The following is a 16,029-nucleotide window of genomic DNA, read 5'->3' as shown; positions in this document are numbered from 1 at the left end:
AAGGCGGCCCTTTCACCGCCATTCAAACTGCCGGACATTCTTGACTCTATGCGAGCAAGTAGTCGCTCCGCATCTCATCATTTTCTATGAGTATGTAACAAACATAATTAACTGACACTTGCAAAAATATGTCATGAGTCACTACTATTAACTTAACTAACTGACCGTCGGACGATTCCATTCACGTCAAGCCTAAATCAGGCATGCATGACTTTGTCTAGCTGGCTGGTGCCTAGTCACAGTGCTGATAATCAACTTCTTGGTTCCCACTTCCGTTGCATCGATCCACCTATCCTATCCATATACACATCATATCGAGTACGTCTACCATGGCAATGCAAGACCATCCCCTGAAGTTCTGCTTCGTAACTGTGGGAGCTACCGCTTCTTTCAACCTTCTCATTCAATCGGTTTTGGAGCAAACCTTTCTACGTGAGCTGCGCGCACACGGTTACACCAACCTGCTGGTCCAGTACGGCAAAGACGGCAACACCCTCTTCGATGAATTCCTGCGCCAATTTCCCCCGGGTAGTGAGGGCCAGCACGGTCTGCTGATCGATGGATTCGACTTCAATCCCGACGGACTGGACAATGAAATGCGTCTCGCTAAGGCCCGGCCCTCGGAAGGTCGAGTTGGTGGGTTGATTATCAGCCATGCCGGTATAGTTGCAACCTCGCTGATAGACTTCGCAATGCGCGAACTGACCACCATGACTCTAGGCTCTGGCAGCATTATGGATGCATTGAGACTGGGCGTGCCTCTTGCGGTGGTACCGAATCCGACCCTCAAAGACAACCACCAGCAAGAGCTTGCCGATATCCTTCAAGAACAGGGCTATCTCATTGCGAGTCACTATCAGTAAGTTGTCCAGTCTCTACTTTCTTGTGTGGTGGACTTCGAATTGAACTCCAATCAGGGATGTTGCGACAGCAGTCGATCGGGCTGAACGCCTGCGAGTTCAGATGGCCAAGTGGCCGCCGGTCTCCAAGGCCCAGGAAATCCCTCCGCCGAGCCTAGATCAAGTCATGTCTGACGAATTGGGCTTCTTGGATTGATTGTTTTTCATAGCCCATTATCTCTTACTCCTCATCGCAAATGAACTGTTGTTGAGGAACGAATTGCCATGGCGTTACAAGGCTTGGGTGCTTTAGTATAGAAGAGGAATGGAATGGCTTTGGAAGGTTGCAATCACCAATGGCGCATTAGCATTCATAGTTGAGGACTTGTTATTTAGCTCCGCTAATGATGAACACGTTTATCATTTGTTCATCCTCTCAAATTGAAACCGGAGGTACTTAGTATGAAAAAAGGATAGGAGAATGGGGTGGCTAAAGAGAACTTGAAGTTGAGGATTGGTGGTGGAGTGGCCCAAGCTTCTCCGCGCGGGCAGATCCAACTAAACCGACTGGACTTACTTTCCCTTCCCCGAAACGCGCAAAAAGAACCACCACCGACTTTCTTGTCCTTTTCTTCTCCTTGCTTTTCTCCCTCCCACGCATTGTTCTTCTACCATTTTTGTCCTTGCAATACTATATCTCATAAAATCAAACGTATTCCGACCGATTCTTTTATCTCACTAGCCATTAAAATCGGCCGCGGGGGCCTTCCACTGCATATAAACAATCGACGACCCAAAACACCCGCTCCGAACCTCAACCAGCGCTCCGTTTCCCCTTTCCAGCTTCCTCCCCACAATGGCAGAAGCCACCCTTCATAACGCCCCGATAGTCATCGACAATGGCAGCGGAACCATCCGCGCCGGTTTCGCGGGGGAGGAGATCCCCTCGTGCTTCTTCCCCTCGTTCGTCGGTCGGCCCAAACACCCGCGGGTGATGGCCGGTGGCCTGGAGGGCGACGTCTTCATCGGCTCCCGCGCCCAGGAACTGCGCGGCCTGCTCAAGATCCGGTATCCGCTGGAGCACGGCATTGTCACGGACTGGGATGACATGGAGAAGATCTGGCACTATGTGTACGAGAACGAACTGAAGACGCTGCCGGAGGAACACCCCGTGCTCTTGACGGAGCCACCGCTCAACCCGCGCAAGAACCGCGATGCCGCCGCCCAGATCATGTTCGAGACCTTCAACGTCCCCGCGCTGTATACCTCCATCCAGGCCGTCCTGTCGCTATACGCGTCTGGCCGGACGACGGGTGTGGTGCTCGATTCAGGGGATGGAGTGTCCCACGCGGTGCCGGTGTTCGAGGGCTTCGCCATCCCCAACAGCATCCGGCGGATCGACGTGGCCGGGCGGGATGTGACGGAGCAGCTGCAGTTGCTGCTCCGCAAGAACGGCCATGTGCTGCATACCAGCGCGGAGAAGGAGGTGGTGCGCATGATCAAGGAGAAGGTGTGCTACGTGTCGTTGGACCCCAAGCGGGAGGAGAAGGACTGGATGAACAACTATCACAAGTTGGAGACCAAGTCGGTGGACTATGCTTTGCCGGACGGGCACAAGATCAAGGTACGAGTTTGTGATGAGTGGGCGGGACATGTTTTTTCTCTAATAGCTACGCATAGATCGGGCAAGAACGCTACCGCGCGCCGGAGATCCTCTTCGACCCGGAACTCATCGGTTTGGAATATCCGGGAGTGCATCAGATTGTCCAAGATGCGATCACCCGGACGGATCTCGACCTGCGCAAGTCCTTGTACCTCAACATTGTCCTCTCTGGAGGCTCGACATTATGCAAGAACTTCCCTGATCGGTTGATGCGGGAGATCAAGCGCTTGGCTGTGGAGGACATGAAGATCCGGATCTCTGCTCCTGCTGAGCGGAAATACACGACCTGGATTGGCGGAGGGATCCTCGCTGGTTTGAGCACATTCCGCAAGGTAAATTGCATCCCGCATTTGGATTTCGTTGGACCTGTGGCTAACGAGGACCACCAGATGTGGGTGAGCGCGGACGAATGGCATGAAGATCCTGAGATCATTCACCGGAAATTCGCTTAATCGTGATGCATCGCAGGACGACGTCCCGACTGAGGACAACATGACATGATCGACGGACAACAATCCCATCGCGCAGAAGTCAGTGGATGCATCCGGAGGCACGAATGACTAGTATGCACGAAGGGGATGGTTGTTTAGACAGGTCCCTGAAGAAGTTCGGGGCAAAACCATAACCAACAGCAGCCATTTCATAGATACCCCTGCACCTTTCCAATCTCTCTGCCTTCGACACTCCAAACAACCCATCCACCACTTCCAAAGCACCCCAGATGATACGTTTCGTGCATATTCTTCTCGACGACCATACAACCTATCACTTCTAAGTATGTCCCCTATGCACGCGCACGCGCACGCGTACACGTAACCGAGACGTGTTGCATCCGATCCCAGCTGTCACACCTTTCGGCTTGGCCAGTATCCTCACCTGGCCTTGCTGGGACGGATCATTCACCAAGCCAATCGCAATTTGGGGTCTTCAGAATGAACCCTCACTGCTGCTGAGGAGTGACTAACACGAGTAAATCGAGCGATGACAATCAACATTCTTCTCCTTCTGCTCCTTGTCAAGTGGTCTCTCCAACCTCCGTTCTCATCGACTGTACTTTTTGTGTAAATATTGAATGGCATAGATGAGATGAATGAGCGATTGACATAATTTCTTGAATGACCACTTCATGGCACCTCTTCCCTTCCCTCGTCTGCGACCTGCGATCCAAAGCCCAATAATGAGCATTAATTGAGCTCGCAAAGAGAATTCACCGTACTGTACATCTGCCAACAACCAATCTGAAGGAGTAGCTTGGGTGCGCATGGTGACACCAAGCCCAGCCCCTCGGTCCTCAAACCCACCCAATACTATACCATACTATTCTTATGCTGTTCCACCATCTTGACGCCTCAATGCAGGGCAATCGCCGAATAGTCTAGTCTAGAAATAAGTCGCCGTGCTGTTGGGTCTACATGTTCCCAACCAATTGCGTGCGTGCAATCTCTTTTTGCATGAACTCCAAATACTGATATCAGGTGCCAGGTGTTACAGTACAACCTTCCTCAAATGGATTGATTGGTTTCGTGTCCTGACGAAATCTCGGAGGTACGCTGCTACTGCTACTGCAGTGTAAATCGAAAGACAAGAGATGTAGTAGTATACTGTAGCTCGGTGATCGCCGAGACTAGAACCCCAGTAAAGAAATACAGTGCCCTCAGGCAATCAGGCAATCAGGCAAACCCGGATAGATTTAACCTTGAAGCGTTCGTTGCCTTCCCGAGTAGGTAGTAACTAGAGTACCCTCAGGTTGCTTCTTACCCACGTATAAACTCTCCACCTCAACTCCCAACATGACATGACAAAGACCACCACCACTACCACCCAGCTCATCAAGAGCGGAAATACTGCCCACAATTACGACCTCCCAAGCCCCGCCAGAAACCACGCCACATTGTATGTATGACACCAATCCATCCAATATGTCACAGTATGAACACAGCACAGCACAGCACAGACTCTAGACCACCTTCTAGAATAGAATCTAGACCCGACCACCCCCCCAAAAAGGCACTCGAACCTCGGGTACTGGAAGGGCGAAAGAAAGAGAAAGGCCTTTCTTGCATGTCATCATGAGTAATTCAGGTAAAGGTTAAGGTTTGGAGCCATCCCGAGGTGCGTGGTGCGTGGTTCGCTCAGGCTGGGCTGACATCTCCGCCTCCCGCCCCCGGATTCCCCGTTCTTCGTACGTACGTACTTCGTACTCGAGTTGGTGAACTCGCGAGGAGGTCTCCACTTCTGCGTAAGGATAGGGTTTGTTTGCGAGTACGAAGCTCTTCGTTTCTCCCTCGCACTGTGTTTTGTATGTGGGCATCGGTTTGCTGGGTCTGTACTACCCTGGGGGGCTATGATCATGCTTACAATAAGGGAAAGGAATGATTTCTACAATGGAAGAAGGGAAAAGGTTTTGCTTGTCTGTTCTTGTTTTTCATTCCACACGCTCTCGGCGAGGTAGCTATCTAGGGGGTTGGTACAGGAGATAGTGTGCTGCTCATTCGTTCGTTCATATGTGAAGGATGAAGGATTGAATGGTCAGGTACATGAGCTTTAGCTTCGATTATGCTGCGCTGCTGTGGATGAGGATCCAGGATTGTTGTGTTGAAGTTTGGATGGCAGACAAAACAAAAGAAAAAAAGAGAAAAAAAAAGTAGATGCCATGCGATGCTGATCCAGTATTGAATCAACTTTTGAACATAGCGATTGGGGTATCATGTTGAAGAGATGTGAATGCGATTCGAAGGTTGAAGGTTTGAAATGTTGAGGTGAGAGTTCCCACAAATTCATGGAGTGTAAAGAGTAGCACCCTTTGTTGGTTGAAGGCTCAAAAGAAATTAAATAGATGCGTAGTTGTGTTGAGAACAAATGCATGTGGAGGTCGAATCCCCCAAGCCCAATTCAGGCGGTAAAATCAAGAACTTTTTTTGTGGTGGGAGTCGTAAAGTCGTGAGTCATGATCCAGAAGGACAAGTTCGCAGGCGCTTTGGTGAACAAGCAAAGGCTGAAAATGAATAAGTGGAAAGTCGCAAAGGACGGCTTGGCTGGTGGTTGCTTGGGTTGTCGTCCCGGGCTGGCTGGCTTAGGCCATGCCCCGGAGCTTGTCCCAGCCCTTATTCAGACCTCGGAGAGCACGCTCGCGCGCGGAGCCAGAGCTACTGCTGGTGCCGTTGCTGCTGGCGGAGAACTTGCGCGACAGGCTGCTAGACGAGTCGTCGCTGAAGACCATGTTGCCGGCACCGCCGCGGCCGACGTGGTAAACGGGCGCGGCGCGGCGGAGCTCACGCTCCAACTCCTCGTCGAAGCTGAAGATGGCGCGCTCGCTGCCACTGTGGACGTTCCCGGCGCCGCCCCGGCCAGACTTGAAGGTGCTGGGCACCCGCGAGTCGAGGCGCGTCAAGGAAGCCGGTCCAGAGGCCGTCTGCGAGGGAGTGGTCTTGGTGCCCTTGAGGTTGATAACGTTGCCGGCGCCTCCACGAGCCGTGTGCAGAGCGGGACGGCTGGTGTGAGGAACCGATGGATGCGGTTCAATGACTCGATATGATCCCGGCATGGTAATTTGTGTTGTGGTGTTGTATGTGGGTTGTGGTGGTGTGCGGGTATGAAGAGGTATGTATGCAATTGCGCTAATTGGCGATGACTCAATGCAGCGATGATGCAATGCGATGAGAGACAAGACGCGTGCAATTGGGACTCGAAACTCGGTTGATATGCGAATTGGTATCGAGTCGAGAGTGTGGGGTAGTAGGAGTGAATGGGTGAGGGTGAGGATAAATATCCCACAGAGGCTGAACAGTGAAGTATGAAGTGAAAGAAGACACACAGCAGGAACTGTGGTTAAAGTATATGATTCAGAGGAGAAAAAGAGAAAGAAAAAAAATTCTTTTTTCTTTTTATTTTCTTTTCCCTGATTGAAATCCACACCTTCTTTTAAGGATGTCGTGATGCTGGTACTGTACTAATTATCCACTATAGCCTCGACCCAGAGGTTGTGGCGGGGACGGAGTTATATAGAATGGGAGCAGCCCCCTTTGTGACGGCAGGACGACTCATGATTGCACCACGGGACAAGCCGAGCAAATTCAGTTGGAGCATTTCTGGGAATAATGGGAAGTGAATTTCCCATTCCAGGCACCGCAAAAGAAAGAGCCAGCAAAAGCCAGCCCAGCCAGGGTCACACGCGGTGGGAAGTGGAGCGCCAGCAAATTTTCTGCTGGAGAAAAACGAGTGAAAAAAGAGTTTGCCGGCTGAACCGCGCGCATAACGTCGGATGCTGAGGCGGCGCCTGTAAAAGCAGCCTTGAGGAACGTGTGCGCAGAACGGCAGGACTGGTCGGGAAGGGATCCACCACAGCCAAAAACATCGCAAAACATCCCAAAACATCCAGTGCTGCTTTTACTCCTTGGGAGAGTTGTCGCGATCATCTGACAAGCCCGTTCCCACTCCCCGCGGGACTAAAACGTAACAGAAACTACCCGCTGCACCAATCAGCCGCAGACGCAACGCCCAGTGCAGTTTCCTGGGGGTAATGGAAATGGGCTGGTCGGTCACGCGTCATCGTCGAGTCCATTTTTTTTTTTGCTCAGTTTCTTTCCATTCTTTGCTTGTACTCGAGTAGTCGGTGGATGATCCATTGAAGTGTAAGCAGGGATGGACTAATTGTAAGTAAGTAAGGTAACAATTTTGCAACTATTCCAGTGTTATAGTTGGTTTTACAGTCTATCACATTGGCAATTTGGCACTCTCTTGGTCTCCCTCGTGGCTCAAGGAGTAGTGACTCCCTCCTACTCATACCTACACTAATTTGAGTAGTTCTGGACTGGAGAGCCTCCCCGTTCTCAAATTGATTACTATTAGTAAATAGTGTGGTGGGCAGATGCAGACAAGCCACGCTAACCCTCATGGCTGGGCGCTGGGCTGCTGCTTTTCCCCGCAAAAAGCCATCGGAGGAACAGTACACTTGCATCATCGCTGTACATTCAGAATACTTCCCATACTTCCCATACTTCCCATACTTCCCCCCTCGGTCACCTCAACAACGAGCCGAACAAGGGCGGAATGACCGCCAACCTGAGTACCCCTCGAGTACTGCGATTACGAGAGAAATTGCGCGGATGATGCCAGTTTTCAGGTAGTCATCCCACTGCAGGATGATGCTGATCAGGCACAACTAGCGGAATGGACGAGAAGAAGCTAATCCTGCCGTCGCTCGCAGCTGGAGAAGACGTTATTGTGCAGCAGCTTGCACCATTGTGTGTTCCAAGTCCCAGTGTCCGTGTGTCAATGGAAAGGGGGAGAATCAGGAGAATCAAGGCATCACCGAATGTGGTGGTGGTTGAAGACTCGGTTTGTTGATGTTCGAGACCATCGACGTTTAGTCACGTTAGCCCCGATTGATCGTGCGAAGATCATCCACCCGCTGCCCCTCTTGCTCTCTCTCTCTCTCACCGCCCTTAATGAAATTGTGTGATTCAGTCCACTCTCTGCCCATCATGCTCATAGCCTCATTTCTATTGGCATTGACGAGCCACAGAAAGAGCCTTGCTGGCCAAGGCTGAGTATTGAGGCCAGCCAGCCCCCATCATCATCATCTTCATCATCGTTGTCGTCGTCGTCGTCTTCGTCTGCCTCATCAGGTGGACAGCTGGAAATCCCACCCAAACCGAGTCATCAGTCAACCCTGAGTAAGGATGGGCCGCTAGCCCCAAGAGGGACAGCTTCCCCAGAATTAGCAGAAAATTTTCCTGAAACGAGGTGACCGGCCCTAATGGAGAGGGGCCAAACGAAGGATGACGATGGGACCCCCACCCCTTTCTCCTCGAATGCCAGAAATGCCTCACTGTGCCAGTGTGCAAATTCACACAGTGCACTGGCCACTGATGCTATTTTCTCTCCTCCCAGGGGTATGAATTTTTCACCCTTTTCCCCACACGACAGGGCTGCTGCGTTAGTCACTTTCCCGGGCCAGACTGGCGGTTATTGCGAGTGACACTTGGCGCTGAGAGACATCTCCAACTCTCCAACCGTCTAAGGGGGAGGGGGAAGGGGGAAGGGGGAAGGGGGCGCATAATCCCTCGGATTGTCGGATTGTCGGATTGTCGGTAGTAGTGCATGAATGGATGTGTAAATTGCATCAAGACATTAAGACATCAAGACATTTGCGAAGATTCTGGTTCCTGAATGGTCATGACAACCGAGCCGGTCCAGCCGGCAAATCGCCGGTTCCGCATGCATTGCTGGCCTGAGGCGGTAAGGCGGTAAGGCGGCCACGGGAAACGGTTCCAAGGAGGTTCGACTTGCTTCTTCCCCGGATTTTCCTGCCGGCATGGCTTGTTTCATCAGTCAGCATCTCTTCCTTTCTTGCCTGTCTCTCCTGAGGAAATAATCTTTCCCCTCTTTTCCCCGCTGCGAAGCATGACGTCCCCAACCAAACTTCACCTTCCTTTGGCCTTCCGGATGTTTACTCCGTCGCGAGGTCATTCTCCAGCCCTCGGCTGATGCTGGATCACATTTTCCCCAAGTGCTGGAAACGCCGACTACGCCGATTTGTGGGGGTAACGCCAGCACCTGATCATTACAATTCCCGGACTCCCCGCGGACAAGGTCATGAACCACTCCTTGCCGTCCCTTGAATCCGAGGATAGAGTGATACGTGTAGAGATCCAATTTTGGTTTCCAAGTGCGTGAAGGCAAGAACATGATGACTCACGGGACCAACCCTTCTGCCAGTGGCCACTTTGTCAAGCTGATCGGGGCGTTCCCCCTTCCCCCAGCTGGGGTGCAACAGTTATCCAAGGAACAACCTCCGGGGCCCCGGACTATCTCCTCTGTTGCCCTGATGATCATGAACAATCCTAGCCAATCGAGACTCCTTCAATCACCGTTTTTCGAGGGATTGTGCGTGGTTGGATGTTCCTTGTTTGCTGCTTTCACTTTCGAGTTGGTCTCCTGGCAATGCAAGGTGCCAAACAGTCGAGTCTCGATTGGGCCTCGATCTTAATAGAGGATCTCATTGTAAGAGCAAGGAACCGAGGGTCATTTGAGCTTTCTTCCTTCGTCAGAGTGACTGTTGTGGCTCGCTTCTCTGAGACCCAGAAGGTTACGACCTTGTTGTAGACATAGATAGTGGCAGCAACTGTGAGTCAACTCTACCAATTACTGATGTCTATGTTGGCAGCCTGCGAGACTGAAATCTGGTCGGCAAGTTAATTGATCATCTATTTCGGTGTATAAATCTCGCCAGATGGGCTTCATACTCGTGTGGGATCCAGCTGGTCTGGCCCCTGTGTTCTGTAGGGAAAACCAACGCGCAGCGGATATGAATATATATACCACGACGGCCCAGCCTGAAACTACTGATCGTGCTGGGGGCAGTTGCTACTCACCGTAGACAATGAAGAATCGTTTGCAAAGTTAAAGGATAGCCGTAGTATAGCATAGTTGGCACAAGACCACATGCCTCAACAAACACATCCGAGCACAAGGAGATTTCTGGGATCATGCAAGACTACAGTTTCCAGTCAAAGTATTGCGCTATTACGCTGTCCCACGAATAGTCCACATTGCAGCATTGAATCTTTGACAAAGACCGTGAAGGGACTACTGTCCCACCAGCTCAGTATAATTATAGTATTGACTGATGATAAGTCTACACATATGCACACAATGTGCCGACTTGATGCAGCTGCTTTTCGGCAGGATCCAGGTACTATACTATATGTAAGATGCCTGAGGCTCGACACTCGGACTGAGTATTCTGCCCCGTGATACCGCCTTGATATCGATTCGAACTCCGCCGCCAGTTATTCGACTCCGACTCTACCAAAATTTCCGAGTATTCAACAATTCCACGCGCCAAACTCATACCTCAACGATTTGATCACCCGGCTCTCATCTCTGGCTCATACAAACGCGCTTCACACACCTTGAACGAACCGTCCCGCCCAAGCGCAACGCGCCGATCGAGCGCTGCCGAGCGAAGCTTAATCCGCCTCCCAAGAGTAATCGCTATCTCAAGATCAAAATGCCCAAATATAAGTATTCGACCACTAACTCATCAGGAAACTACTGACAACTCCTCACTCTTCTGTAGGTTATCCTCTCTTATGCGATTACCGATCTATGCGATTTCAGTGGTCTCGTGCCTGCGACATCAAGAACTCCGCGCACATCGCGAAATCCCATCCTGATGTCTTTCAACCACGCCACAACAGAACTGACCGACACTTTCATGCAACAGGTGACTACTGCGATGTCTACCTTACGCACGACTCGATGAGTGTGCGCAAGGCGCACAATTCTGGACGCAACCATCTGAGAAACGTTGTGGAGTACTACCAACGTACGACGTCCCTCGTCCGACGTCAGACCTGCAATGAGTCCGCAACCGTTATCTAACACATTCACAGAGATCGGACAAGAAAAGGCCCAATCCGTCATTGACTCCATCACATCATCATACGCCGCCGAGGGCCAGGCAGTACCCAACCCTGCGATGGTTCCTCCGGGCGCCTACCCCCCTCCCTTTGGATTTCCCGGTAGGTTTCGCAACCCGTGCACCAACGCTCCAAACGAGATCGAAAGATTGATCGACGACTGATTGATTGCTTCCAGGCCGCCCAGGTCAACTTCCTCCACCTCCCTTCGGGATGCCCGCACCTGGCGCAGCTCCCGGAGCCCCAGGCATGCCTCCTCGTACGTGTCTCCCAGTAGCATACATCCCTTTCCTCCTCCCGCACGCAGCACTCTTCCCTCCTCAATTTCAAATTCTGTATATATATAATAACAAGCTAACGAGACTCGCAGCCCCTGGAGCAAGAGGCCTTCCCTTCCCACCCCCGTTCCCCGGCGTCGGCGGCCCCGGCGCCCCTGGCGGTCTTCCTGCCCTCCCCAACATGCCCCCTGGCGCCCAGGGATTCCCTCCCATCCCACCCCCCGGCGGGTTTCCAGCTGGGTTCCCCACGCCTCCTCCCGGCGCAGCTGGGTTCCCCGGCCTGCCTCCCCCGGGCCAGCTTCCGCCAGCCGGGTACAGCCCCAGCCCGACTCCGGGGATCAATGGCCCGCCCGGCTCCGATGCATATGCCCATGCTGCTCCGCCTCCTGGCATGGGTTCTTCGTCTCTGCCCGGCCCGCCTCCGGGAATGGGTGATAGACGATGAAGAACCTGTCTTGATTGCTTTCCACACATTGCATTTGATTCCACATCTTTCCCCCACCCCAAAACAACTCATGTACTCCTTGTTTCCCCCACATGTTCGAAATTACCTTTTATACCTCCTCCCTCCACCTTGAACGCTTGGTCTGTTGCTTAGACGTGTGGTCATGTTTCTGTTCCTCATCATCATTTTAAATCCTGGCGTGGTCTCTGAATATCATTTTCGTGAATTTGGGTTTATCTTTCTTATCCGGTGTTATCATGTTTTATGTTCTTCTTATCGAAAGAAAGGAGGAGTGGAAACAGTTGATTAGGAGAATGGAATAAGATGATCAGAAGAAGAAGAAAAGTTGCTAGCTCGCAGACAAAACAAGCACCCGCGCCTGGTGGTTAGAACGCGTCTCTGCCGTTGATTGCTGGGACATCTAGAATACCATGTCGCACTACATCTACATTCTTCGCCCCTCCCCCAGATGGGGCATGGCATGGAAGTAGGTATCATCGCCTACGTCACTGCAGCAGCGTTCATCCTAGAGATATCTCCTCTTTTTTTTTTCTTTCTTTCTCTCTCAGTTATTCTCCGTTCTCCCAATATGCCCAAATAAAATAGACATATCACGGGATCGAGATTAACTACAATACTCGGAAAAAGATATTCGGACACGGGACGAACATAAAAGAAAAAGCCTCCATTCTTCTTCAATTCCTCCCCCACCTCCCTTTTCTTTTCTCTATTATTCATACATCAAGGAAAGACATAAGGGAGAAGAAAATATATAGGATGAAGAGAAAAAAAAGAATAAATATATAAGATAAAAACAGAAACCCCCCATAGAACAAAGAGTATAACCGATATATATCCAGGATCCTTTGTTGGTTCAAAACGCCAGCGGTAGTAAAACGTGAGAGTAGTAGTAGTAGTAGTAGGAGTAGGTAATAGAGAAAGATGGGTTGATTGTAAGGAAGGAAGTGTGAGCCCCCCCGGCCGGCCCGTGGCTCCCCATTTTGAAAAAAAAGGGGCGTTGGGTGTCGGATAAGAGGTAAGTGGATAGATGATAGGTAGGTAGTCTAGGAAATCGATAGGTCGGGTTGATTGGGGAGAGAGGAAAAGGGGCCGGGAGGAGGCTCTCTGGTATATCACAGCATACGACAAGGGATGTAGGCAAAAAACATGATAACAGAGAAAATGGATGAAGGTGGAAATCAGAGAAGCAAGAAAAAAACCCAACGCACCTGGTGCGGGAAGAAATGTATAGGTAGTAGAAAGCTAGAATGGCTCGTGAATAGAATAGAATAGGAGTCAATCCATGCCTTCTCCCCGCACGCGCACACACACAAGGCCATAAGTTCATCACAAGCAAGGCTAGAAAGCAATTCAGGTGAATTATTCAACTTCAGTGATCATATCCCGCCCCTCTTTGCCATGGGCTCGGGTTGTTTTGTTGTCGGTATGCGTGTGGGTTTTGCATGGGAGAGGAGGTGTAACCACGCGGAACAGGCGATGGTGATCGTCCGAAATTGGCGTCGTGCGAACCAGTGCGGTTGTCGCTGGGGAATAGCGGCAACGAAGGATCCACAGGGGAGGCCGGCGAGCGCGCACCGTGGTTCGGCGATGGCTCGGGAGCCTCAAGGTTCTGACGGCTGACACTGGCCCCGTTACCGCTGGAGAAAGACGCGTTATCATCTTCGAACGGGCTGGACTTATAAGGCGAGTTCTTCATGTCGCCACGTGCCGTCGCACCCAAAGCGTCCAGTTCGGTCGTCAGCTGGCTGCCCGACTTGATGAATGAACCCCGGTCATCCCTCATCGGCTGATAGCGTGTGTCCGGGTTCTTGGATACAATGGCGTAGATAGAAGCGACCAATACCATGATCAAGAGCACAAGGGCGAAGATGGCGTTGATCACGAAGAACACGACTCCCATGACACCAGTAACAATGCCGGGTTGATTGAAGACATTCGAGAAGAAGAGGAGGAAGATGACGTTAAGGAAGTTGATAGCAGCGATGGCGATGTTGTAGATGTTGGTTTTCTTGTCCATCCACGGACGCAGCACACTGACAGCGATGAGCATGCAGGCTTCGATAATGACCAAGGCGATAGTCTGGACGACAGGAGCCGGCTGACTCAAGCCGATGAACATGCCCTTGACGAAGATATAACCAAGGAAAGGAAGAATGAAGTAGTATGCAGTTGCACGATACTGCACATACAAGAAACCCCACTTGTTCAGGCAGGTCGGGTCAGAGAAGAGAATATAGGCCGGATTTTTGTGCATCACAGTTGATCGGTTTGCTAGCCGGAGCACCTTGAGAGATGCCCAGCCCAGAGCGGCGACCACCGACAGGAACATGACGATGGCCAGAACCACCTCCGCAGCCGAGTCCCGCTGGGTGAGCTCCCATAGACACAAAACAGCCATTTGGGGAAAGCCGATCAGCGTCAGCCGGAAGAGAATGCCACGGGCTACCACTTTCCAGCCGTTCCGGAAGTCCTGGAACTTGTTGCTCTTCATCCTGCCCTGCTTGGCCAATAGTTCACAGCCAAGCTTGAAAAGGCCGACCAAGATCATGACCAGAGCAACGAAGACAACAAAGAAAATGAGACCAGTCATGAAGATGTTCGTCGATTCGATTTTGGCCTTAAAACCAACACGCTCGATACCTCGTACAATGACGGTAGAGTCGGTCGCTGTCTTGCTGTTCCCTGAAGCGCGCTTGCGCATGTAGTTCAGATAGCCGCTTGCTCGTCTGAAAATGCCTTGTTCTTCAAGCTCGAGGTCACGCTTTCTACGTCTGTAGGTGGCGACCGAAGTTGTCGACAGACTCGATAGTAGCGTCGCAGCAGTACCTCCGGTGGCTCTCTGATACCAAGTACAGATATCCTCCAGAAAGCCGACATGGATGATACCCATACTCCACTGGAAGTTTTGGGTCCAAGCTTCAACGATCGGGGGCATATGTACCGATGTCATGCCAATCATGGCCTGAGACTGCATGAAGCTGAACAGGGAAAGGGCATTGGCTGCGACATGAGCTGCAGTGTTTGAGTGCCCCAATCCCGAGGTGATGGCAGAGGCGGCGAGACCTAATCCGGAGATGACAGCAGTTGCCCAGCCGACACCCTTTTGATAGACCGTCTGGCCGTTTGAAAGCTCTGCCTCCATGCAGGTGATGCTGGAGTTCGTTGACGTGGAATTGATGTAGATACGCACACTAGCGTCGAGATCGGGAACAGTATAGGCGATGCCTAGGAAAGAACGGTTAGCAGGCCTAGGCGCTGCAAGGCATCGCGTTGCCATGGGGCGCTACTCACCTGGGATATCTTTGATCACCGACTCGGGGATGGTCAGGGTAGCTTTGGCAACATCAATGGCACCAGTATTCATAGGACAAAGGCCTGCGATGCCCATTTCACATGGGTCCAAGGTCTCTGACAAGACACTAATGCCGTAGGCCGTGAGCTGCAATTCCGCAGTGACGTAGCCGGAAATTGCTGAAACTCCATCGAAACTGAAGGCGAGTGAGCGATTGCCGGGAGTGAAAACGACGCTGAAGTAGGTGACAGTAAAGTTGTTGCTCGCTTGGCATAAATTGAGGGCGCTAGATTCGATCAACCTAATGGCATTCACCTGCAGGGTGTTGAGCAAGGCGAGGAAAAGCCCGAAGAGGATGGAGGATAATCGCATATTGACCGAGCCGTGTCCGATGACAACAATATCATTAACTGCCACGGAGGGGATCTGTCAAATGTTTTATGTAGTAATGCGGAGAAGACGTAGTAACCGAGGCGGTCAAATCGAAGGGTGGTACTCCAGAGCACCAACTTGGCGCAAGCCGAAAGCGGAAGTCGTGGGAAGTCGAATGTCGTCCTGCGGGAGGGTTTTAAAGAATCAGGTTCCAGGGAAGAGGTGCTTCCAATAGTCGATGGTTGAGATGGATCGGTAGTCTAGGAACGTATCGTTGCGAATTACGGTTCACAACGTCATTGATGGCTCAAGGCGGTGGTTGGTAGAAGAAACAGGGTAAATGATCGGCTAAGTAATTCTATTTAGTCAAAGGAGTGACGAGGACGCAGTAGTTCGAGTATATAAGCGAGTGTCAGACTGGAAGTCGAGTGGTTTTTGAAAGCGAGTGTGTGACTTTAGAGAAATTGGAGAAATTTGAATAATGAGTGAGCGTGGACGGCGACACACACAGTATGGCCCTGGAGGAGTTGTCGGGAGGAGGGGTGGTGGTGGTGGTTAAAGTGGTGGTAGAAGAAAGGGACAGGAGACCGGGTCGAATTCGGGTGCCTGAGTCTCCTCCCTTAAAGTGGGTGCGCTGCTTAAGAAACAACGTTCACACCCTTCTTCAGTCAAGTGAAGGGCAAGTCGAGCAAA

The 16,029-nt window shown here is 51.5% G+C and overlaps 5 protein-coding genes across 5 annotated transcripts; 3 read left to right on the top strand and 2 right to left on the bottom strand.

Annotated features, from left to right (window-relative positions):
- The first annotated feature begins 96 nt into the window (after window positions 1-96).
- Window positions 97-1,410, top strand: alg13 (N-acetylglucosaminyldiphosphodolichol N-acetylglucosaminyltransferase catalytic subunit ALG13). Its single transcript, XM_020198797.1, has 3 exons — window positions 97-660; window positions 721-859; window positions 918-1,410. Exons 1-3 carry the CDS (start codon window positions 330-332, stop codon window positions 1,054-1,056), a joined length of 609 nt encoding a protein of 202 aa, XP_020054279.1. The 5' UTR covers window positions 97-329; the 3' UTR covers window positions 1,057-1,410.
- A 285-nt stretch (window positions 1,411-1,695) lies between these two features.
- Window positions 1,696-2,954, top strand: ASPACDRAFT_45237 (actin-related protein ArpA; the record flags this gene model as incomplete). Its single annotated transcript, XM_020201576.1, has 3 exons — window positions 1,696-2,463; window positions 2,520-2,834; window positions 2,892-2,954. 3 exons carry the CDS (start codon window positions 1,696-1,698, stop codon window positions 2,952-2,954), a joined length of 1,146 nt encoding a protein of 381 aa, XP_020054278.1.
- Window positions 2,955-5,575: 2,621 nt separating this feature from the next.
- On the bottom strand, window positions 5,576-6,046 carry ASPACDRAFT_62201 (DUF3602 domain-containing protein; the record flags this gene model as incomplete). The annotated part of the gene is made up of 1 exon (XM_020203768.1): window positions 5,576-6,046. One exon carries the CDS (start codon window positions 6,044-6,046, stop codon window positions 5,576-5,578), a length of 471 nt encoding a protein of 156 aa, XP_020054277.1.
- Window positions 6,047-10,767: 4,721 nt separating this feature from the next.
- ASPACDRAFT_45235 (putative U1 snRNP complex component Yhc1) lies at window positions 10,768-11,651 on the top strand (the record flags this gene model as incomplete). Its single annotated transcript, XM_020201575.1, has 4 exons — window positions 10,768-10,834; window positions 10,902-11,030; window positions 11,107-11,187; window positions 11,299-11,651. 4 exons carry the CDS (start codon window positions 10,768-10,770, stop codon window positions 11,649-11,651), a joined length of 630 nt encoding a protein of 209 aa, XP_020054276.1.
- Window positions 11,652-13,041: 1,390 nt separating this feature from the next.
- Window positions 13,042-15,336, bottom strand: ASPACDRAFT_53483 (transient receptor potential ion channel family protein; the record flags this gene model as incomplete). The annotated part of the gene is made up of 2 exons (XM_020202753.1): window positions 13,042-14,897; window positions 14,964-15,336. 2 exons carry the CDS (start codon window positions 15,334-15,336, stop codon window positions 13,042-13,044), a joined length of 2,229 nt encoding a protein of 742 aa, XP_020054275.1.
- Window positions 15,337-16,029: the final 693 nt, after the last annotated feature.

The sequence above is a fragment of the Aspergillus aculeatus genome, assembly GCF_001890905.1.
Source record: "Aspergillus aculeatus ATCC 16872 unplaced genomic scaffold ASPACscaffold_12, whole genome shotgun sequence".
Classification (NCBI taxonomy): Eukaryota; Fungi; Ascomycota; class Eurotiomycetes; order Eurotiales; family Aspergillaceae; genus Aspergillus; species Aspergillus aculeatus.
This window is presented reverse-complemented; position numbering and strand designations above follow the sequence as displayed.